Source organism: Carcharhinus amblyrhynchos, unplaced genomic scaffold (genome assembly GCF_965287045.1).
Source record: "Carcharhinus amblyrhynchos unplaced genomic scaffold, sCarAmb.v2.hapA chromosome_131, whole genome shotgun sequence".
Classification (NCBI taxonomy): Eukaryota; Metazoa; Chordata; class Chondrichthyes; order Carcharhiniformes; family Carcharhinidae; genus Carcharhinus; species Carcharhinus amblyrhynchos.
In genome coordinates, this window is record NW_027649871.1 from 294,720 (window position 1) to 319,374 (window position 24,655).

A 24,655-nucleotide genomic window follows, 5' to 3' on the forward strand; every position below is an offset into this window, starting at 1 on the left:
CCCTCACTCTGTGTACAGTGCCACACTCTCTCTGTGTTTGTGTACAGTTCCCTCACTCTGTGTACAGTCCCACACTCTCTCTGTGTTTGTGTACAGTTCCCTCACTCTGTGTACAGTCCCACACTGTAAGTGTGTTTCTGTACAGTTCCCTCACACTGTGCACAGTCCCACACTGTAACTGTGTTTATGTACGGTTACCTCACTCTATGTACAGTCCTACTGTCCTTTCTGAGCAGGAAGAGCCTCTCCACCTCTATCCTATCCATCCCATTCAACATCTTATACGTCTCAATGAGATCTCCCCTCATTCTTCTAAACTCTAACGAGTGCAAGCCTAGTTTATTCAGCCTCTCCTCATAGTTCAACCCCCTCAACTCCAGAATCAGCCTAGTAAACCTCCTCTGCACTCCCTCTAAAGCCAAAATATCCTTGCGTAAGTGCGGCGACCAAAACTGTACACAGTACTCCAGGTGCGGCCTCACCAGTGCCCTGTACATCTGCAGCAAGGCCTCCCTACTTTTATATTCAATCCCCCTCGCTATGAAGGCCAGCATCCCATTAGCCTTCCTGACCACCTGCTGCACCTGCAGGCTGGGTTTTTGCGACTCATGCACAAGGACCCCGAAGTCCCTCTGCACCGCCGCCTGCTGCAGTTTTTCGCCATGTAAGTAATAGTCCTTCCTACCATTATTCCTACCAAAGTGGACAACCTCACATTTGCCAACATTAAATTCCATTTGCCAGTTCCTGGCCCATTCGCCCAGCCTATCTAGATCTTTCTGCAGACTCTCCACACCCTCCGCACAATTTGCCGTTCCACCAATCTTGGTGTCATCAGCAAATTTCGACACCATACACTCAGCCCCCTCCTCCAGATCATCTATATAATTGGTAAATAGCTGAGGCCCCAGCACCGACCCCTGGGGCACTCCACTCGTCACCAACCGCCAATCCGAATAGCATCCATTGACCCCCACTCTCTGCCTCCTATTTGACAGCCAATCCTCTATCCACGCTAACACCCTACCCCCAACTCCATGCCCCCGACCTTCTGTAATAACCTCTTAAGAACATAAGAACATAAGAAATAGGAGCAGGAGTAGGCCAACTAGCCCTTCGAGCCTGCCCCGCCATTCAATAAGATCATGGCTGATCTGTCGTGGCTCAGTTCCACATTCCCGCCCTCTCCCCATAACCCTTAATCCCCTCTCTTATCAAAAACCCATCTTAATATAAAAAAGGACAGCAAGAGTTTTTATAAATATATAAAAAGGAAGAGGCTGGCTAGGGTGAACGTTGGTCCCTTAGAGGATGAGAAGGGGGACTTAGTGGTAGGGGATGGGGATATGGCTGAGGTCTTGAATAACTTTTTTGTTTCGGTCTTCACGGAGGAGGACGTGAATAATTTGCCGGATGTTAGAGATGGAAAGGTGGTAGGACTGGAGGGTCTCGATGACATTACTGTTACTAGAGAGGTAGTGCTCGACAGACTGGAGGGGCTGATTGTGGACAAGTCCCGAGGACTGGATGGAATGCATCCGAGGGTCCTGAAAGAAATGGCGGAGGTGATAGTGGATGCCTTGGTGGTTATTTTCCAGACGTCGCTGGATTCCGGGGAAGTGCCGGACGATTGGAAAACGGCTAATGTTACGCCGTTGTTTAAGAAGGGTGCCAGGCAAAAGGCGGGGAATTATAGGCCTGTTAGTTTAACGTCTGTTGCAGGTAAAATGTTGGAATCCATCATCAAGGAGGAAATAGCGAGGCATCTTGAGGGGAACTGCTTGATAGAGCAGACGCAGCATGGTTTTGTTAAAGGGAAGTCGTGTCTGACAAATTTACTGGAGTTCTATGAGGATGTGTCTAGGGCGGTGGATAGAGGAGAGCCGGTGGATGTGGTCTTTCTGGATTTTCAGAAGGCGTTTGACAAGGTACCTCACAAGAGGTTATTGCAGGAGGTCAGGGGACATGGAGTTGGGGGTAGGGTGTTAGCGTGGATAGAGGATTGGTTGTCAAATAGGAGGCAGAGAGTGGGGGTCAATGGGTGCTGTTCGGATTAGCAGACGGTGACGAGTGGAGTGCCCCAGGGGTCGGTGCTGGGGCCTCAGCTATTTACCATTTATATAGATGATCTGGAGGAGGGAACCGAGTGGAGGGTGTCGAAATTTGCTGATGACACCAAAATTGGTGGAAAGGCAAATTGTGCGGAGGGTGGGGAGAGTCTACAGAAGGATCTAGATAGGCTGGGCGAAGGGGCCAGGAAATGGCAAATGGAATTTAATGTTGGCAAGTGCGAGGTGGTCCACTTTGGTAGGAATAATGGTAGGAAGGATTGTCACTTTCGTGGAGAAAAACTGCAGCAGGCGACGGTGCAGAGGGACCTCGGGGTCCTTGTGCATGAGTCGCAAAAACCCAGCTTGCAGGTGCAGCAGGTGGTCAGGAAGGCGAATGGGATGCTGGCCTTCATCGCGAGGGGGATAGAATATAAAAGTAGGGAGGTCTTGCTGCGACTGTATAGGGCATTGGTGAGGCCGCAGCTGGAGTACTGTGTGCAGTTTTGGGCGCCGTACTTACGCAAGAATATTTTGGCCTTGGAGGGAGTGCAGAGGAGGTTTACTAGGCTGATGCCAGAGTTGAGGGAGTTGAGCTATGAGGAGAGGCTGAATAAATTAGGCTTGTACTCGTTAGAGTTGAGAAGAATGAGGGGAGATCTCATTGAGACGTATAAGATGATGAATGGGATGGATAGGATAGAGGTGGAGAGACTCTTCCCACTCAGAAAGGATAGTAGGACGAGGGGGCACAGCCTCAAGATAAAGGGGGAGCGGTTTAGAACAGAGTTGAGGAGGCACTTCTTCACTCAAAGGGTGGTGAATCTCTGGAATGCTCTGCCCGTTGAAGTGGTGGAGGCTACCTCGCTAAATATTTTTAAGACGCGGGTTGATGGGTTTTTGATAAGAGAAGGGATTAAGGGTTATGGGGAGAGGGCGGGAATGTGGAACTGAGCCACGACAGATCAGCCATGATCTTATTGAATGGCGGGGCAGGCTCGAGGGGCTAGTTGGCCTACTCCTGCTCCTATTTCTTATGTTCTTATGTAACCCGCGTCTTAAAAATATTTAGCGAGGTAGCCTCCACCACTTCAACGGGCAGAGAATTCCAGAGATTCACCACCCTTTGAGTGAAGAAGTTCCTCCTCAACTCCGTTCTAAACCGCCCCCCCTTTATCTTGAGGCTGTGCCCCCTAGTCCTACTATCCTTTCTGAGCGGGAAGAGTCTCTCCACCTCTATCCTATCCATCCCATTCATCATCTTATACGTCTCAATGAGATCTCCCCTCATTCTTCTAAACTCTAACGAGTACAAGCCTAGTTTATTCAGTCTCTCCTCATAGCTCAACCTCCTCAACTCCGGCATCAGCCTAGTAAACCTCCTCTGCACTCTTGTGAGGCACCTTGTCAAACGCCTTCTGAAAATCAAGAAACACCACATCCACCGGCTCTCCTCTATCCACTGCCCTAGACACATCCTCATAGAACTCCAATAAATTTGTCAGACATGACTTCCCCTTAACGAAACCATGTTGCGTCTGCTCTATCAAACAATTCTCCTCAAGATGCCTCGCTATTTTCTCCTTGATCACGGATTCGAACATTTTACCTACAACAGATGTTAAACTAACCGGCCTATAATTCCCTGCCTTTTGCCTGCCACCCTTCTTAAACAATGGCGTAACATTAGCCGTTTTCCAATCTTCCGGCACTTCCCCGGAATCCAGCGAGGTTTGGAAAATAATAACCAAGGCATCCACTATCACCTCTGCCATTTCTTTCAGAACCCTTGGATGCATTCCATCCGGTCCTGGGGACTTGTCCACATAAGAACATAATAAGAACATAAGAAATAGGAGCAGGAGTAGGCCATCTGGCCCTTCGAGCCTGCCCTGCCATTCAATAAGATCATGGCTGATCTGTCCTGGCTCAGTTCCACTTTCCGGCCCTCTCCCCATAACCCTTAATCCCCTCTCTTATCAAAAACCCATCAACCCGCTTCTTGAAAATATTTAGCGAGGCAACCTCCACCACTTCAACGGGTAGAGAATTCCAGAGATTCACCACCCTTTGAGTGAAGAAGTTCCTCCTCAACTCCGTTCTAAAACGCCTCCCCTTTATCTTGAGGCTGTGCCCCCTAGTCCTGCTGTCTTTTTTGAGTGGGAAGAGTCTCTCCACCTCTATCCTATCCATCCCATTCATAATCTTATACGTCTCAATGAGATCTCCCCTCATTCTTCTCAACTCCAACGAGTACAAGCCTAGTTTATTTAGCCTCTCCTCATAGCTCAACCTCCTCAACTCCGGTATCAGCCTAGTAAACCTCCTCTGCACTCCTTCCAAGGCCAAAATATCTTTGCGCAGGTGCGGCGCCCAAAACTACACACAGTACTCCAGCTGCGGCCTCACCAATGCCCTATACAGCTGCAGCAAGACCTCCCTACTTTTATATTCAATCCCCCTCGCTATGAAGGCCAGCATCCCATTCGCCTTCCTGACCACCTGCTGCACCTGCAAGCTGGGTTTTTGCGACTCATGCACAAGGACCCCGAGGTCCCTCTGCACCGTCGCCTGCTGCAGTTTTTCGCCACGTAAGTAATAGTCCTTCCTACCATTATTCCTACCAAAGTGGACCACCTCACACTTGCCAACATTAAATTCCATTTGCCATTTCCTGGCCCATTCGCCCAGCCTATCTAGATCCTTCTGCAGACTCTCCACACCCTCCGCACAATTTGCCGTTCCCCCAATCTTGGTGTCATCCGCAAATTTCGACACCCTACACTCGGTTCCCTCCTCCAGATCATCTATATAAATGGTAAAAAGCTGAGGCCCTAGCACCGACCCCTGGGGCACTCCACTCGTCACCATCCGCCAATCCGAATAGCACCCGTTGACCCCCACTCTCTGCCTCCTATTTGACAACCAATCCTCTATCCACGCTAACACCCTACCCCCAACTCCAAGTACCCTGACCTTCTGCAATAACCTCTTATGAGGTACTTTGTCAAACGCCTTCTGAAAATCCAGAAAGACCACATCCACCGGCTCTCCTCTATCCACCGCCCTAGACACATCCTCATAGAACTCCAATAAATTTGTCAGACACGACTTCCCTTTAATGAAACCGTGCTGCGTCTGCTCTATCAAGCAATTCCCTTCAAGATGCCTCGCAATTTCCTCCTTAATGACGGATTCTAACATTTTACCTACCACAGACGTTAAACTAACCGGCCTATAATTCCCCGCCTTTTGCCTGGCACCCTTCTTAAACAATGGTGTAACATTAGCCGTTTTCCAATCTTCCGGCACTTCCCCGGAATCCAGCGACGTCTGGAAAATAACCACCAAGGCATCCACTATCACCTCCGCCATTTCTTTCAGGGCCCTCGGATGCATTCCATCCGGTCCTGGGGACTTGTCCACAAGCAGCCCCTCCAGTCTGTCGAGCACCACCTCTCTAGTAACAGTAATGTCATTAAGACCCTCCAGTCCTACCACCTTTCCATCGCTAACAGCCGGCAAATTATTCACGTCCTCCTCCGTGAAGACAGAAACAAAAAAGTTATTCAATACCTTAGCCATATCCCCATCTCCTACCACTAGGTCCCCTTTCTCATCCTCTAAAGGACCAACGTTCACCCTAGCCAGCCTCTTCCTTTTTATATATTTATAAAAACTCTTGCTATCCTTTTTTATATTAAGTGCTAGCCCAGCTTCATAGTTTCTCCTACCCTCCTTTATCAACTTCTTTGTCAATCTTTGTTGACATTTAAACCTCTCCCAATCCTCTTCTCGCCCACTCCTCTTAGCCAGTCTAAATTCCTTCGCTTTTAATTTAACACTTTCCTACCCCATATCTTAGAAGACCAGAAGACATAGGAGCAGAATTAGGCCACTCGGCCCATCAAGTCTGCTCCCCATTCATTCATGGCTGATATTTTTCTCATTCCCATTCTCTTGCCTTGTCCCCATAACTCCTGCTCCCCTTATTAATCAAGAACCTATCTATCTCTGTCTTAAAGACACTCAATGACCTGGCCTCCACAGCCTTCTGTGGCAAAGAGTTCCACAAATTCACCACTCTCTGGCTGAAGAAATTTCTCCTCATCTCCGTTTTAAAGGATTGTCCCTTTAACCTGAGGTTGTTCCCTCGTGAAGACATTCTCCCAGTGTCCACTCTATCCAGGCCTTGCAGTATCCTGTATGTTTCAATTAGATTCCCCCCTTCATCCTTCTAAACTCCAACGAGTACAGACCCAGGGTCCTCAACCGTTCCTCATACGAAAAGCTGTTCATTCCAGGGATCATTCTTGTGAACTTCCTCCAGACCCTTTCCAAGGTCAGTACATCCTTCCTTAGGTACGGGGCCTAAAACTGCTCACAATACTCCATATGGGGTCTGACTGGAGCGTTATACAGCCTCAGAATTTCGTCCCTGCTTTTATATTCTTGCCCTCTTGACAGGAATGCTAACATTGTATTTGCCTTCCTAACTGCCGGCTGATCTTGCATGTTAACTTTGAAAGAATCTTGAACAAGGACTCCCAAGTGCCTTTGTGTTTCTGATTTCCTAAACATTTTCCCATTTAGAAAATAGTCTATGCCTCCAATCCTCCTTCGAAAGTGCATAACCTCACACTTTTCCACATTGTATTCCATCTGCCACTTCTTTGCCCACTCTCCTAACCTACCAAAGTGCTGCAAAATGCTCGGGGACATTGTGAGGACATGAAACGTGTTAAATGAAGAGTTTCTTTCACAACCACTTGTAATTCATGACCATCAATATTAGTTCATACAACATGTTACAACTGTACAAAACTCTGGTGTGGCCGCACTTGGAGTGTTGCGTACAGTTCTGGTCGCCGCATTATAAGAAAGATGTGGAAGCATTGGAAAGGGGTGCAGAGGAGATTTGTGCAGAGGAGATTTACCAGGATATTGCCTAGTATGGTGGGAAGGTCTCATGAGGAAAGGCTGAGGGACTTGAGGTTGTTATTATTAGAGAGAAGACGGTTAAGAGGTGACTTAATTGAGGCATACAAGATGATCAGAGAATTAGATAGGGTGGACAGAGAGAGTCTTTTTCCTCGGACGGTGATGGCTAACACGTGGGGACATAGCTTTAAATTGAGGGGTGAGAGATAGAGGACAGACGTCAGAGGTAGGTTCTTTACTCAGAGGGTAGTAAGGGCGTGGAATGCCCTGCCTGCAGCAGTTGTGGACTTGCCAACTTTAAGAGCATTCAAATGGTCATTGAATAGACATATGGATACCATTGGAATAGTTTAGGTTAGAGGGTCATTAGATTGGTTCCACTGGTTGGCGCAACATTGAGGGCCGAAGGGCCTGTACTGCGCTGTAATGTTCTATGTTCTAACAAGGGGGGTGAGTGGGTTTGAAATAAGAACATAAGAACTAGGAGCAGGAGTAGGCCTACGGGCTTAGCTGTATTTCATGGGGTGTAGGCATCACTGGGAAAGACAGCATTTGTTGTCCATCCTTAGTTGTCCTTGAACTCAGTGTCTTGCTTGGCCATTTCAGAGGACAGGTAAGAGTCGGGAATGTGATGTCCAGTGATCTTATTGCTATCGTTAATCTAGAAACCCAGCTAATGTTCTGGGGACCTGAGTTCGAACCCCACCACGGCAGATGGTGGAATTTGAATTCAATGAAATATCTGGAATTAAGAATTTACTGATGACCATGAAACCACTGTCGATTGTCAGAAAAACCCATCTCGTTCAATAATGTCCTTTAAGGAAGGAAATCTGGGTCCTTGTACAGTCTGGCCGACATGTGACTCCAGAGCCACAGCAATGTGGTTGACTCTCAACTGCCGTCGGGCTAATAGAGGGGCAGTAAATGCTGGCCAGACACTAACGCCTATGTCCCACAAATGAATAAGTAAAGCCAGCCACATTGCTGTGACTCTGGAGTCACATGTAGGCCAGACCAGGTAAGGAAGACAGATTTCCTTCCCTCAGGGACATTAGTGAACCAGATGTCAATGACAGTTTCATGGTTGCAATTACTGTGACTAACTTTCTCATCCAGATTTGGAAATTGAATTTAAATTTAACCACTGATCACGCTGGAATTTGAACCCATGTCCCCAGAACATTAGCCCGAGCTCTGAATTATTGTTGCATTGACATTACCATTACACCTTTCGGTGGTGATACTGCAATTCTATGTTTTGCTGTTGTTTCGTAAAGAGACTTTAATTTACACAATAATACGAAAATACGAACAGAAGAACAGAAGACCTCGGACCAGGAGTAGGCCATCTGGCCCCGTGAGCCTGCTCTGCCATTCAGTAAGATCAGGATGTTTCTGAATTGGAGACAGTTGCAGGGAAACACAGCAGCCAAACTGTGCACAGCAAGATTCCACAAACAACAATGTAATATTGATCCAGACAATCAGATTTAGTGATATTGGATTTGAGATGAACTTTGGCCATGGCGCTGGGGAGAAGATCCTTGCTCTCCTGTGAAAGTGGCCATGCGGGGGAGGTGCCTCGATTTAACCTCTCGTGTGCAGTACGGCACTTCACACAGTACATCGCAACCTCAGCACTACATTGGAGTGTCAGCCTGTACCTCTTGTTGGAGAGACTAGGACCAGAGGACACATTTAAAAATAACCTGAAGGTTGGGGGCAAATTCTTTCTCTCAGTGGGTCGGATATGTGGAATTCACTTCCCAGGACTGCAGTGGGGCACGGTCATTGAATATTTTCCAGGATGATTTAGATAGATTCTTGGTCAATAAGGGAGTCAAAGGTTGAGAGGCTGATTCTGGGGATGGTGGGACTGATGTAGGAGGAGAGATTGACTAGGTTAGGATTGTTTTTCACCTGATTGATTTGATTTATTATTGTCACATGTATTAACATGCAATGAAAAATATTATTTCTTGCATGCAATACAAAGCATACCGTTCATAAAGAAGGAAACGAGAAAGTGCAGAATGTAGTGTTCCAGTCACAGCTAGATTTTGATTTATTATTGTCACATTTATTCACATAGAGTGAAAAGCATTGTTTCTTGTGCACTATACAAAGCATACCGTTCATAGAGAAGGAAAGGAGAGGGTGCAGAATGTAGTGTTACAGTCATATCTAGGGTATAGAGAAAGATCAACTTAATGCGAGGCAGCGGGAAGTGTAGACAGAGTCAATGGATGGGAGGCTGGTTTGCGTGATGGATTGGGCTACAGTCATGACCTTTGTACTTCCTTGCGGTCTTGCCCAGAGCAGGAGCCCATACTAAGCTGTGATACAACCAGAAAGAATGCTTTCAATGGTGCATCTGTAGAAGTTGGTGAAAATCATAGCTGACATACCAAATTTCTTTAGTCTTCTGAGAAAGTTTTCGCTGGAGTTCAGATGAATGAGAGGGGATCTTATAGAAACTTATAAAATTCCAACAGGTTTTGAAAGGATAGATGCAGGGAGGATGTTCCTGATGATGGGGGAGTCCTGAACTAGGGGTCACAGTCTGAGGATTCGGGATAGACCATTTAGGACGGAGATGAGGAGATATTTCTTCACCCTCTGGAATTCATTCCCACAGCAAGTAGTTGATGCCAAAACATTGAATGTATTCAAGAAGCAGCTGGATACAGCACTTGGGGTAAAAGGGATTGAAGGTTATGGGGAGAAAGCAGGATTAGGCTATTGAACTGGATAATCAGCCAAGATGGTGATGAATGGCGGAGCAGGTTCGAAGGGCCTCCTCTGCTGCTATCTTCTATGCTACAGGGATAGACGGGAAAGTAGAGTGCGGCCACAATCAGATAAGCTGCCATCAAATGGCAGAGCAAGCTGGAAGCTGACTGAACAGCTGACTCCTGCTGCATGTTTGTATATATTTATTTACTGAGCTTATCCGTGTGCAATTATTTATATTTCAGTTACCCAGGCTGCACCATCGGTCTACATTCCCAACCCTTCCTGTGGCGTGAACTCAAACCAAGATGAGATCAGCCTCGTCTGCCTGGTCAAGGACTTTCAACCCAAGGACATCACTCAGACATGGTCCAGGAACAATCAGGTCATTACGACTGGAATCAAGAAGTTTCCACCAGTCCAGGGAAAAGACATGAAATACACGATGAGCAGTGTTCTCAAAGTCTCTGCGTCAGATTGGAATACCGATAGTGTCTACCACTGCAAGGCGGGCCACGATTCCAACGCAATGGTGGAACGGCAATACAAAAGACCTAAAAGTTAGTACAAGATGTTATTTTCCATCTAAAACTGCATTGTTAGACCATACGACATAGAAGCAGAATTAGGCCACTCGGCCCATCGAGTCTGCTCCGCCATTCAATCATGGCTGATATTTTTCTCATCCCCATTCTCCTGCCTTTTCCCCATAATCCCTGATCCCCTTGTTAATCAGGAACCTATCTATCTCTGTCTTAAAGACACTCAATGACCCGGCCTCCTCTGCGACAAAGAGTTCCACAGATTCCCCACTCTCTGGCTGAAGAAATTCCTCCTCATCTGTGTTTTAAAGGATCGTCCCTTTACCCTGAGGTTGTGTCCTCTGCTTCCAGTTTTTCCTACCAGTGGAAACATCCTCTCCACGTCCACTCTATCCAGGCCTCGCAGTATCTTGTAAGTTTCAAGAAGATCCCCCCTCATCTTTCTCAACCCCAAAGCGTTCAGACCCAGAGTCCTCAATCGTTCCTCATACGACAAGCTCTTCATTCCAGGGATCATTCTTGTGAACCTTTCCAAGGCCAGCATATCCTTTCTTAGCCATGGGGCCCAAAACTGCTCACAATACTCCAAATGGGGTCTGACCAGAGCCTTTTACAGCTTCAGAAGTACATCCCAGCTGTTGTACTCGAGCCCTTTGTTGATGTGGAAGAGGTGAAATTGGACAAGAAAGCTTCAGCAGCCAATGTAAGAGGTTGTTGCACAATACCAAATATTTTACCCCATAAACCATAAGACGTCGGAGCAGATTTCGGCCACTCAGCCCATCAAGTCTCCTCAGTCATTCAATCATGGCTGATATTTTTCTCATCCCTATTCTCCTGCCTTTTCTGCATAATCCTTGATCCCCTTATTAATCATGAACCTATCCATCTCTGTCTTAAAGACACTCAATGACCTGGCCTCCACAGCCTTCTGAGGCAAAGAGTTCCAAAGATTCACCAGTCTCTGGCTGAAGAAATCCCTCCTCATCTCTGTTTTAAAGGATCGTCCCTTTAGCCTGAGGTTATGCTCTCTGGTTCTAGCTTTTCCAGCTAGTGAAAACATCCCCCCCAATCCTTCTAAACTCCAACGAGTGCAGACCTAGAGTCTGTGAGGCAGCAGTGCGAACCCACTGTGGCGCTGTGCTTCTTAAGATGGGGTTGAGAAGAAATCTTTTCTCACAGAGAACAAAGACCAAAGAACAAAGAAAATTACAGCACAGGAACAGGTCCTTCAGCCCTCCAAGCCTGCACCGCCAATGCTGCCTGACTGAACTAAAACCCCCTTCCCTTCCGGGGACCATATCCCTTCATTCCCATCATATTCATGTATTTGTCCAGATGCCCCGTAAAACTCACTATCATTTCTGTTTCCACCACCTCCTCTGCAATGAGTTCCAGGCACCCACCACCCTCTGTGTAAAGAATTTGCCCATAGATCTCATTTAAACCTTGCCCCTCACACCTTAAACCTGTACCCCCGAGTAATTGACTCTTCCACCCTGGGAAAAAGCTTCTGACTATCCACTCTGTCTATGCCCCCCCTCAACCTCCGTCGTTCCAGTGAGAACAAACCAAGTTTCTCCAACCTCTCCTCATAGCTAATGCCCTCCATACCAGGCAACATCCTGGTAAATCTTTTCTGTACCCTCTCCAAAGCCTCCACATCCTTCTGGTAGTGTGGTGACCAGAATTGAACACCATATTCCAAGGGCGGCCCAATTAAGGTTCTATAAAGCTGCAAAATGACTTGCCAATTTTTAAACTCAGTGCTCCGGCTGATGAAGGCAAGCATGCCGTATGCCTACTTGACAACCTTCTCTACCTACGTTGCCACTTCCAGTGACCTGTATACCTGTACACCCAGATCCCTCTGCCTATCAATACCCTTAAGAGGGCTGTGAATCCTTGAAACGCAACAGCAGTGGAGACTGGGTCAGTCACTATTATTAAGGCAGAGAGACAGATAGATTCTGACTAACAAGGGAGTTATATGTTATTGGGGGGAGGCAGACTGCAGAGTTGTGGCTAAACTTGTCCCAAGTGGAGAATTGTAAATTCTATCTAAAATGGCCAAAATCTCAGCAACAACTTCATGGAGTGCTATCCAGCACAGTTCTGGCCACCCGACTATAAAAAGGATATTATTAAACTAGAGAAAGTGCAAAAAAGATTTACGAGGATGCTACCGGGACTTGATGGATTGAGTTATAAGGAGAGGCTGGATAGACTGGGACTTTTTTCTCTGGAGCGTAGGAGGCTGAGGGGTAATCTTATAGAGGTCTATGAAATAATGAAGGCACAGATAAGCTAGATAGTCAATATCTTTTCCCAAAGGTAGCGGAGTCTGAAACTAGAGGGCAGAGGTTTAAGGTGAGACTGGAGAGATACAAAAGGGTCCAGAGGGGCAATTTTTTCACACAGAGGGTGGTGAGTGTCTGGAACGAGCTGCCATAGGTAGTAGCAGAGGGGGGTACAATTTTGTCTTTTAAAAAGCGTTTGGACAGTTACATGGGTAAGATGTGTACAGAGGGAAATGGGCCAAATACAGACAATTGGGACTAGCTTAGGGGTTAAAAAAAAAGGGTGGCATGAGCAAGTTGGGCCGAAGGGCCTGTTTCTATGCGTTAAATCTCTATGCCTCTATGACAATCTCAGACTGATTCTTGGCACTGTGAGGTTATCAGACACCAGCAGGAGAAAGCTCACCTTGTACAGCAAGTCACTCAGGAGCTAAAACACTGAAGGATTCTGGCTGTTTGTCAGAATCGAGAACTGAAAGATTAAGTGAATATTTCAGGAGAACCCAGTCAAATGGACGAATGAGAGCTTGGCATGGTGATGGTTACTCTGGATGTTACAGGATAGAATATGTCTCGTCCCTAAATTATCCCTAAGTTAGACCTCCCCAAATCTGGCATAGAGAAAAGTCACAGGTAGAAGAAGGTAGATGAGGCATTCACTGAATGTTAAAATGGTGGCGTGGCTTGTTGGGCCGAAGGGCCTGTTTCCTGTGCCGTGTTGTTCTTTGTTCTTTGTCGTCTTTACTGGAGCAAAACTATTGCGTAATCTGAAAGATGCTGAAATGTGTTACAGGTCCGAACGTCATCCCCCTTATCCCAACTGCGCAGATTATCTACAATCAAACCACTGCTGTCCTGGGCTGTGTGATATCTGGATTTACTCCCAACAGCATCCAGGTTTCCTGGAAGAAAGGCCAGTTGGAACAAACAGGTGTTCTTCTCCCTTCCAAACAGAGACCTGACAATACATTCGAAACAGTCTCTTACCTGACAGTCACTGTGGCGGATTGGAAGAACGGAGATGGCTACGTTTGTCAAGTGACCCACGCACCTTCGAACTTCAATCAGGTGATCAACTTCAGATACCGAGAAAGTAAGTGGTGTCTGAGAGAGGAAAGGAATATCCTGTCAGTAATTCAGACTCGTGTTCACTTCATGGGCAAAGACTCTCCCTCAGTTCAGAATCATTGTCCCCAATAACAAGCCTGCAGTGAGGGGGTAAAATGTTCAGTGTTTGGTGTTTTGACACTTAAGGGGAGTAATTTGAATGGAATGCAGGAAGCAGAGGGAAACTGCTGGAATTGGGTCACTGTCTGTTTCCCACCCTTATCCAATGGGACTCTCCGTGACTCCAAATGAAGATGGGGCTGGGTGTGAAGTGGTCCAGCTGATACGTCCCATCTGATACCCAACACATCGAATCCCATCCACAGTTCAAATCAGCTCCCAATGTTTCCTTTTCTACTGCCTCCCAAACACTGCTTTATCCAGGAAATCTTTCCAGTTTTGCGTTTGAAGGAATGGCCGGGATTGGCCTCACTGTTTCCTGAGCCTGCTCCAGAAATCACCCAACTGACTGCTCATCAACTCATTCCCCACATTTTCCTTTTCGATAGAACTCCCCCACCCTCCATCACTTGCTTTTATCAGACATGGTAAACAGTAGAAGAGCAAGGAGGTCATGTTGGAGCTGTACAGAGCGTTGGTGAGGCCACAGCTGGAGTACTGGGTGCCGTTCTGGCCACCTCACTATAGGAAGGATGTGATCGCACTGGAGAGGGTGCAGAGGAGGTTCACCAGGGTGCTGCCTGGGAGTGGAGTATTTGAGCCATAAGGAGAGACTGGATAAGCTTGGATCACTTTCTTTAGACCAGAGAAGGCTGAGGGGGATTGAGGTGTATCAGATTATGAGGGGTTTAGGTAGGGTGAGTAGGGAGCAGCTGTTCTCCTGGGTTGAGAGTTAATCATTCCTGTATTCTCCCCGTAACCCTTCAACTCATTACCAGTTAAAAATCAGTCTAACCCCTCCTTAAATTGACTCACTGTTCCAGTATCCACCACACTTTGGGGTAGCGAATTCCAGATTCACAACCCTTTGGGAGAAGTAGTTTCTCCTCAACTCTGGAGATAAGTGGGAGAGATTGGGGCCCAGATGGTTGAAGGCACATCCACCGATGCTGGGTGGAAAGTGAGCGAAGGATGTACCAGAGACTAGAGTTATACAGAGTTTCTGGATGGCTGTAGGAATGGAGAAGATTACTGAGATCAGGAGAGGTGAGGCCAATGGAACATTAGGATGAGGATTCTAAGCCTGAGGTGATCCAGGTTCCTCATACGACAAGCTCTTCATTCCAGGGATCATTCTTGTGAATCTCCTCTGGACCCTTTCCAAGGCCAGCACATCCTTCCTGAGATACGGGGCCCAAAATGCACACAATATTCCAAATGGGATCTGACCAGAGCCTTACACACCCTCAACAGTACATCCCTGCCCTTGTATTCTTGCCCTCTCGACACGAATGCTAACATTGCATTTGACTTCCTAACTGCCGACTGAACTTGCACATTAACCTCGAGAGAATCTTGAACAAGGACTCTCGAGTCTCTTTGTGTTTGGAATCGGAAGCCCCATCTCTCCACGGATGCTATCAGACTTGTTGAGTTTCTCCAACATTTTCTGTTTTTGTTTCGATTTCTCTGAACTTTTCCCCTTTCCCATTCCCAGAAATGACTGTCTTGATCCGAAATCCTTCCATCAGAGAGGTTTGGATGAACAAGACGGCTACCCTGGAGTGCTCAGTGGTCTGTTCTGATCCGAGCCCAATCCAAATCCTCTGGGAAGTGAGCGACAAGAGTAGAAGTGACGGAGTTTTGACTCATCCGCCCACAAGAGAAGGGAGCCTGCATGTTATCGTCAGCCAACTTCGAACCAGTGCAGAGGAGTGGGAAAGCGGGGTGGAGTTTGTGTGCTCCGTGCATGGTGCTGCCTCGTCTGCACCGGTGTCGAAACGGATAAGCAGAGAAAAAGGTGGGCAAACAATCAGAAATTAATCTCCTGACTTTGGTAAGCTTGAAGGGGAAATGTTTAACACTTCCTTTGTCTACCCATTTGTTCCAGTGAAGCCAAAAAGTCCCACAGTTAGACTGCTGCCCCCAACAGAAGAAGAGATGAAGAGTAAGAACACAGCCACACTCGAGTGTTTGATCACTGGATTCTACCCGGACTTCGTGAATGTCACCTGGGAGAAAGATGGTGTTCTGATCTCCTCCAAGACTCGTGCTGGGCTCACCGCTCTGGAGCAGGCAGGGACATTCAGTGTCAGGCACTACCTGACTGTGAGTACAGGGGAGTGGAGGAAAGGCTCAGCCTTCACCTGCACTGTGTCTCACCCACCGTCCCACTTCAACAGCAGCAAGACAGTGAAGAACATCCAAGGTATGACCCTGGAGCCTCAACTCCAAAATTCACATTGTTAATCCCTGACGCTGTAAACTCTGTGAGGATTAGGAAGTTTAACACGGACAATGTTCACGTGCTTATGAAGTGGGTGTTTGAGTGGGTTGAGGAGTCAATCATTCCCATATTCTCCCTGTAACCCTTCAAGACAACACCAATTAAAAATCAGTCTAACCCCTCCTTAAATTGACTCAGTGTTCCAGTATCCACCACACTTTGGGGTAGCGAATTCCACAAATTCACAACCCTTTGGGAGAAGCAGTTTCTCCTCAACTCTGTTTTAAATTTGCTACCCCTGCTCCTAAGACTCTGACCTCTCGTCCCAGAATGTCCCACAAGAGGAAGCATCCTCTCCACGTCTACTTTATTCATACCTTTTCTCATCTTGTACACCTCAATTTAATCTTCCCTCATCCTTCTAAATTCCAGAGAGTAGAGGCCTAAACTGTTCAATCTCTCTTCGTACGGCAAACCCCTCATCCCTCAATCAGGAAGGAGCAGAGTTTTAGAGTAAAGGTTAGGAGATTCAGAGGGATTTGAGAAAAGAAAATCACACAGGAGGTGGTGGGAATCTGGAATTCACTGCCTGGGAAGGTAGTGGAGGCTGGAAACCTTACAACCTTTCAAAAATATTTGGATGGGCACTTGAAACATCATGGGTGGGATTTGCCAGCCACGCTTGCCTCAAAACCAGAGAACACCCCTCCCCTCCACCCCGTGAGTCAATAGACCTTCGCGTGTTCCACCCCTTCCTCCCCAACCCCTGCTCACCAGGATTCCCGTGGCGGGCACAAGGGGACAAGGATAGATCTGGTCCTCGGGTTGAAGTCCTGAACTGGAAAAAGGCCAAATTTGATGAAATGAGAAGGGATCTGGGAAGTGTGGATTGGCACAGGCTGTTCTCTGGGAAGGATGTAAATGGAAAGTGGGGGGCCTTCAAAGGAGACATTTTGAGAGTGCAGAGTTTGTATGTTCCTGTCAGGATTAAAGGCAAAGTAAATAGGAATCAGGAACCTTGGTTCTCGAGGGAGATTGTAACACTGATTAAGAGGAACAGACAGTTGTATGTTATGTACAAATCAGATGCTCAAGGAGTATAAAAAGTGCAAGAAGCCACTTAAGAGGGAAATCAGGAAAGCTAAAAGAAAATATGAGGTTGCTTTGGCAGACAGAGTGAAGGAAAATCCAAAGAGCTTCTATAGGTATGTAAGGAGAAAAAGATAGTGAGGGAAGACCAGAGTGGTAGACTGTGTATGGAACCAAAAGAGATGGGGGAGAGACTAAATGGGTTTTTTACATCCGTATTTACTGTGGAAATGGACATGGAGTCTACGGAAATAGGGCAAACAGGCCGGGAGGTCCTGGAACCTCTACAGATCACAGGGGAGGAGGTGCTGGCTGTCCTGAGGCAAATCAGAGTGGATGAATCCCCAGGACTGGACAGGGTATTCCCACGGACCTTGAGGGAGGCTTGTTTTCAACTTGCAGGGGCCCTGGCAGACATATTTAAAATGTCAGTATTCACCGGGGAGGTGGCGGATGATTGGAGGGTGGCTCATGTTGTTCCGTTGTTTAAAACAGGTTCCAAAAGAAATCTTGGAAATTGTAGGCCAGTAAGTGTGACGTCTGTGGTGGGCAAGTTATTGGAAGGTGTGATAAGGGATAGGATCTCCAAATATTTGGATAGACAGGGACTTATTAGGGAGAGTCAACATGGCTTTGTGCGTGGTAGGTCATGTTTGACTAATCTATTCGAGTTTTTGAGGAGGTCACCAGGAAAGTGGATGAAGGGAAGGCGGTGGATGTTGTCTACAAGGACTTCAGCAAGGCCTTTGACAAGGTCCCTCATGGGAGGTTAGTTAGGAAGGTTCAGTCGCTAGGTATACATGGGGAGGTAGTAAATTGGATTAGACACTGGCTGAATGGAAGAAGCCAGAGAGTGGTTGTGGAGGATTGCTCCTCTGAGTGAAGGCCTGTGACGAGTGGTGTGCTGCAGGGATCGGTGTTGGGTCCACTGTTGTTTGTCATCTATGCCAATGATCTGGATGATAACGTGGTAAATTGGATCAGCAAATTTGCTGATGATAGAAAGATTGGAGGTGTAGTGGACAGTGAGGAAGGTTTTCAAAGCTTGCAGAGGAATTTGGACCAACGAGAAAAATGGGCTGAAAAATGGCAAATGGAATTTAACGCAGACAAGTGTAAGTACAAGTATTGTACTTTGGAAGGACAAACCAAAGTAGAACGTACAGGGTAAATGGTCGGACTCTGAAGAGTGCAGTTGAACAGGGGGATCTGGGAATACAGGTACAGAATTCCCTAAAAGTGACGTCACAGGTGGATAGGGTTGTAATGAGTGCTTTTGGTACATTGGCCTTTATAAATCGGAGTATCGAGTATAAAAGTTGGAGCGTTATGGTAAGGTTGTATAAGGCATTGGTGAGGCCGAATTTAGAATATTGTATATAGTTTTGGTCACCTGGTTACAGGAAGGATGTAAATCAGGTTGAAAGAGTGCAGAGAAGGTTCACAAGGATGTTGCCGGGACTTGAGAAGCTGAGTTACAGAGAGAGATTGAATAGGTTAGGACTTTATTCCCTGGAGCGTAGAAGAATGAGGGGAGATTTGATAGAGGTGTATAAGATTTTGACGGGTATAGATAGAGTGAATGCAAGCAGGCTTTTTCCACTGAGGCTAGGGGAGAGAAAAACCAGAGGGCGTGGGTTAAGGGTGAAAGGTGAAAAGTTTAAAGGAAATATTAGGGGGGGATTCTTCACGCAGGGAGTGGTGGGAGTGTGGAACGAGCTGCCGGATAAAGTGGTAAATGCGGGGTCACTTTTAAGAAAAACTTGGACAGGTTCATGGATGAGAGGGGTGTGGAGGGATATGGTCCAAGTCCAGGTCAGTAAGACGAGGCAAAAAATGGTTCATCACAGACAAGAAGGGCCAAAGGGCCTGTTTCTGAGCTGTAATTTTCTATGGGAGAACCCCCCTCCATAACATTCAAGGATATGGAACAAGTGCTGGAAGATGGGATTAGCGTGTGTTTACTGGTGGGTATTATTGGTGCAGACTCGATGGGCTGAAAGGCCTTTTCTGCGCTGTATGACTCTCTGACTGCACCCCTCCTCCTCCAAGCTCAGGTTAATTTCCTCTGACCGTTCTGGATAAGGTAAGTGGGCTTTTCAATATCAACATGATCCGGTCCCTTTCGGATTCTGAAAAGGCAGGACTGAGCTGAGTTCCGGGGCCGTGTGCTTCTCCCAATTTCCTGGCACAAGGGAGCGGGAGTGAGAATGTGTAAGGCTTAATCTGCAACTCTTCCAATTCCAGGTGGAAATCCTCCTGGCACTTGTCCTCCTTGCACTTGTGCTGGGTGTGTGCCGAAGTTTGTCCACAAGAATAACCTCGATGTGACCCTGGAAAATGGTGACAAGCTCCAATTTAACTGTCACCCTCAAACTTGTTCAATAAAGTGATTGACTGTGAATGGAATTGGCTGTTGGATGTTATTAAGAACCATCCAGGAGGTTCAGATCCAGCCTGTGTTGTCTGTCAGAATGAAAGTGTCAACAATGCAACAAGCAACTGCCATAGTTTGGGTTCCCCTTCCCCACCCAACCCACTCCTGAACTGTGAGGAGGATGCAGAAATCCTTTAGCATGATCTGGACAGGTTGGGTGAGTGAGCTAATCAGTGGCAGATGCAGTGTAATTTGGACAAGTCTGAGGTTATTCACTTTGGAAGCAAAAGCAAGAAGGCAGATTACTACCTGAATGGCTGTAAATTGGGAGAGGGGAGTGTGCAGAGGGACCTGGGTGTCCTTGTGCACCAGTCTCTGAAGGTGAGCATATAGGTGCAGCAGTGGGGTAAAGAAGGCAAATGGTATGTTGGCCTTCATTGCAAGATACTTCGAGTACAGGAACAGGGATGTGCTATTGCGTCTCGGGGATGGAGTTCATAATTCTATCTCCTTCACGAGAGCATTGGAAAGAGATAGGATCAGGCAGGCTAGGAAGGTGTTTGTCTGGAGTAAGGGGAAATATGATGACATCAGGCAGACAATTGGACGAATAAACTGGAAGGAGGTTTTCTTGGGGAAAAGTACTGAAGGAAGGTGGCGGATTTTCAAGGAATGTTTGACTGGAGCTCTGCACGGCAACGTTCCGATGAGACAAGGAGGTTTTGGTAGGTCGCGGGAGCCGTGGTGCATGAAGGTTGTGGTGAACCTGGTCAGGAAGAAAAGAAAGGTATATAAAAGGTTCAGAGAGCTAAGAGATGTTAAGGATCTAGAGGAGTATAAGGCTTGTAGAAAGCAGCTTAAAAAGGAAATTAGGAGAGCTAGAAGGGGACATGAGAAGGCCTTGGCGGGTAAAATTAAGGAGAATCCCAAGGCGTTCTACAAATATGTGAAGAGTAAAAGGATAAGAAAAGAAGGGATAGGACCTATAAAAGGTGAAGGGGGAAAAGTCTGTGTGGAACCAGAAGACATGGCAGAGGTGCTTAAAGAGTACTTTGCCTCGGTATTCATGGTGGAAAGTGATCTGGGAGGTTGCACTGCGGGTTTGTGGCAGACTGAAAAGATTGAGTATGTGGATATTAAGAGAGAGGATGTGTTGGAACTTTTAAATTCTATCAAGATAGATATCTCGCTGGGACCGGATGGGATGTACCCCAGGTTATTGTGGGAGGTGAGGGAAGTGATTGCAGAGCCCCTGGCGATGATCTTTGCATCGTCAATGGAGACGGGAGAGGTTCTGGAGGATTGGAGGATTGCGGATGTGGTTCCTATTTTCAAGAAACGGAACAGGAATAGCCTGGGAAATTACCGACCGGTGAGTCTGACCTCAGTGGTTGGTGAGTTGATGGAGAGGATTCTGAGGGACAAGATTTATGAGCATTTAGAGAAGTTTAGAATGATCAGGAATAGTCAGCACGGCTTTGTCAAGGGCAGGTCATGCCTTACAAGCCCAGTTGAGTTCTTTGAAAATGTGACTGAACACATTGACGAAGGAAGAGCGGTGGACGTGGTTTACGTGGACTTCAGCAAGGAGTTTGATAAGGTCCCCCATGCAAGACTCCTTGAGAAGGTGAGAGGGCATGGGATCCAAGGGCTTTGGCCTTGTGGATCCAGAACTGGCTTGCCTGCAGAAGGCAGAGAGTGGTTGTGGATGGGTCTTTTTCTGCATGGGGGTCGGTCACCAGTGGAGTGCTCCAGGGATCCGTTCTAGGACCCTTGCTGTTTGTCATTTTCATAAATGACCTAAATGAGGAAGTGGATAGATGGGTTAGTAAGTTCGCCGACGATTCGAAGGTTGGTGGTGTTGTGGACAGTCTGAAGGGATGTCAGAAGTTGCAGCGTGACATAGATAGGATGCAAGACTGGGCGGAGAAGTGGCAGATGGACTTCAACACGGATAAATAAGTAGTGGTCCATTTTGGCAGGACCAACGGGATGCAGGAGTACAATATCAAGGGTAGGAGTCTTAGCTGGGTTGAAGAGCAGAAGGATCTTGGGGTCCGGGTCCATAGGACTCTTAAATCGGCCTCGCAGGTGGAGGATGTGGTCAAGAAGGCGGATGGTGTACTGGCCTTCATTAATCAAGGGATTGAATTTAGGAGTCGGGAGGTAATGCTGCAACTTTATAGGACCCTTGTCAGACCCCACTTGGAGTACTGTGCGCAGTTCTGGTCGCCTCACGACAGGAAGGATGTGGAAGCTATTGAGAGGGTGCAGAGGAGATTTACAAGGATGTTGCCTGAATTGGGAGGCATGCCTTATGAAGATAGGTTGAGGGAGCTAGGTCTCTTCTCCCTGGAGAGACGAAGGTTGAGAGGCGACCTGATAGAGGTTTATAAAATGTTGAGAGATATAGATAGGGTGGATTCTCAGAGGCTATTTCCCAGGGCTGAAACAGTCGCTACGAGAGGACACAGGTTTAAGGTGCTGGGAAGCAAGTACAGAGGAGATGTTAGGGGAAAGTTTTTCGCTCAGAGGGTGGTGAGTGAGTGGAATCGGCTGCCGTCGGTGGTGGTAGAGGCGAACTCGCTAGGGTCTTTTAAAAGACTTCTGGATGAATATATGGGATCTAATGGCATTGGAAGTTACAGATAGTTCTATGGCTTGGTAGGTATAGATGTGATCGGTGCCGATCAGATCTATACCTACTTGTGGGCCGAAGGGCCTGTTTGTGCTGTCGTGTTCTATGTTCTATGTAACTATACAGGGCCTTGGTGAGGCCACGCCTAGAGTATTGTGTGCAGTTTTTGGTCTCCTTTTCTGAGGAAGGATGTTCTTGCTCTCAAGGGAGTGCAGCGAAGGGTTACCAGGCTGATTCCCGGGATGGTGGGACTGATGTATGAGGAGAGAGTGACGAGGTTAGGATTGTTTTCGCTGGAGTTCAGATGAATGAGGGTGGGAGGGGATCTCATGGAGACTTATAAAATTTGAACGGGACCAGACAGGGTAGATGCAAGGAGGATGTTCCCAATGGTGGGAGTGTCCAGAACCAGGGGTCACAGTCTGAGGATTCGGGATAGACCATTTAGGACGGAGGTGAGGAGACATTTCTTCACCCAAAGAGTGATGAGCCTCTGGAATTCATTACCACAGGAAGCAGTTGATGCCAAAACATTGAATGTATTCAAGAGGCAGCTGGATGTAGCACTTGGGGTGAATGGGATCAAAGTTCTGGGGAGAAAGCAGAATTGAGTTGGACAATCAGCCATGATGGTGATGAATAGTGGAGCAGGCTTGAAGGGCTGAATGGCCTCTTCCAGCTCCTATCTTCCATGTTTCTAATCTAAATGGTCATTTTCTTGTGAAGTGCTCCAGGTCAGATTGAATAGGAACCTGACCCCACCGCCTGACCATTGTTTCTCTAAGGCTGTCAAGAATTAGAAGCATGTTTGTCACTCAGAGAGACGGTGAGTCGGGAGCTGGTGGGTTTGGCCTTGTTGATCCAGCAGAATGGTGTGATTGGCTCCTCCAATGGTGTTAACCCTGAGGCAAATCAGTGATTTAGGATTTACCTGGTGCCCTGCACAATCTGCACAGTTTTTGATTAAATTCTGGGTTGTAGAAATGGAAACAGTTCCCTTCACTCCTGCAATCCTGGATACTAACATCAGTCAATAACAGGAACTCAGTCTTCACAGGAATCCAAGTTGGGGAAGACCATAAGACCATAGGAGCAGAATTAGGCCACTCGGCCCATTGAGTCTGCTCCGCCACTCAATCATGGCTGATATTTTTCTCATCCCCATTCTCCTGCCTTTTCCCCATAACCCCTGATCACCTTATTGACCAAGAACCTGTCTATCTCTGTCTTAAAGACACTCAATGACCTGGCCTCCACAGCCTTCTGCGGCAAAGATTTCCACAGATCCACCACTCTCTGGCTGAAGAAATTCCTCCTCATCTCTGTTTTAATGGACCGTCCCTTTAGCCTGAGGTTGTTCCCTCTGCTTCTAGTTTTTCCTACGAGTGGAAACGTTCTCTTCATGCTCATTCTATTCAGGCCTCGCAGTGTCATGTAAGTTTTATTGAGATCCCCCGCCTCATCCTTCTAAACTCCAATGATTACAGATCCAGAGTCCTCAACCCGTTCCTCATCCGACAAGGGATAATTCTTGTGAATCTCCTCTGGACCTTTTCCAAGGCCAGCACATCCTTCCTTAGATACGGGGACCCAAGACTGCTCACTATACTCTTGTATTCTAGCTCTCTCGACTCTTTGTTTCAATTTCCTCAGAGTGGGAAAATGGAATTAAATGCCCAGTTTCTAATAATATAATTATTTTACAAGGTTAAGGGGACTTTTCACAAACCCTGTCAGGTTTCCTGACAAACTCGGAAAACGGACTTCGACTGAGTGATGAACAGAATCAGCAATCCCAAAATGGAAGGAAATTGGTGAATGTTTTGTTTCAAAGACAGAGAGAGAAACGGAACGTCTCAACCTAATAAAAGACCCAGTCCTGTCAGACAGACACTGTGTGCTGAACAGGAGCTGAAACTGCAGCCACAAGGGGTGATGGCTGGTGTACAAGAGAGATTTTTATCCAGACACAGATATCATCATCTTGTCTCTCCGCAAACGTTAACATTACATCAGGAGAGATCAGCGTGAATCACAGCACTTGTGATTCATAAAAGAAATGTTTTTTATATAGTGTAGGATGTGGAGGCTTTGGAGAGGGTATGGAAGAGGTTTACCAGGACGTTGCCTGCTCTGGAGAGGTTGGAGAAACTCGGTTTGTTCTCAATGGAACAGCGGAGGTTGAGCGGTGGTGACCTGATAGAGGTTTACAAGATTATGAGTGGCATGGACAGAGTGGATAGTCAGATGTTCTTTCCTTAGGGTAGAAAAGTCAAGTACGAGGGTACATCGGTTTAAGGTGTGTGGGGAAAAGTTTAGAGGAGCTTGCAAGACAAATTTTTTTTACACAGAGGATGGTGACTGTCTGGAATGTGCTGACCGGGGAGGTAATGGGAGCAGGTACCATAGTGGTATTTAACGGGCAACTGGACGAATACATGAATAGGATGGGAATGGAAGGATACGGACTCTGTACGTGCATATGGTTTTAGTTTAGGCAAGCATCATGATTGGTGCAGGCTTGGAGGGC

At 47.0% G+C, this 24,655-nt stretch overlaps 1 protein-coding gene across 1 annotated transcript in view; it reads left to right on the plus strand.

Moving 5' to 3' along the window:
* The window catches only part of LOC145338657 (uncharacterized), a 42,836-nt gene that overhangs the window by 12,916 nt on the left and 5,265 nt on the right, over positions 1-24,655 (plus strand). Inside the window, exons 2-5 of the mRNA XM_080183049.1 lie at positions 9,971-10,285; positions 13,361-13,660; positions 15,293-15,595; positions 15,686-16,003. Coding sequence (XP_080039175.1) covers positions 9,971-10,285; positions 13,361-13,660; positions 15,293-15,595; positions 15,686-16,003 — 1,236 coding nt within the window. The remainder of the gene's footprint in view (positions 1-9,970; positions 10,286-13,360; positions 13,661-15,292; positions 15,596-15,685; positions 16,004-24,655) is intronic.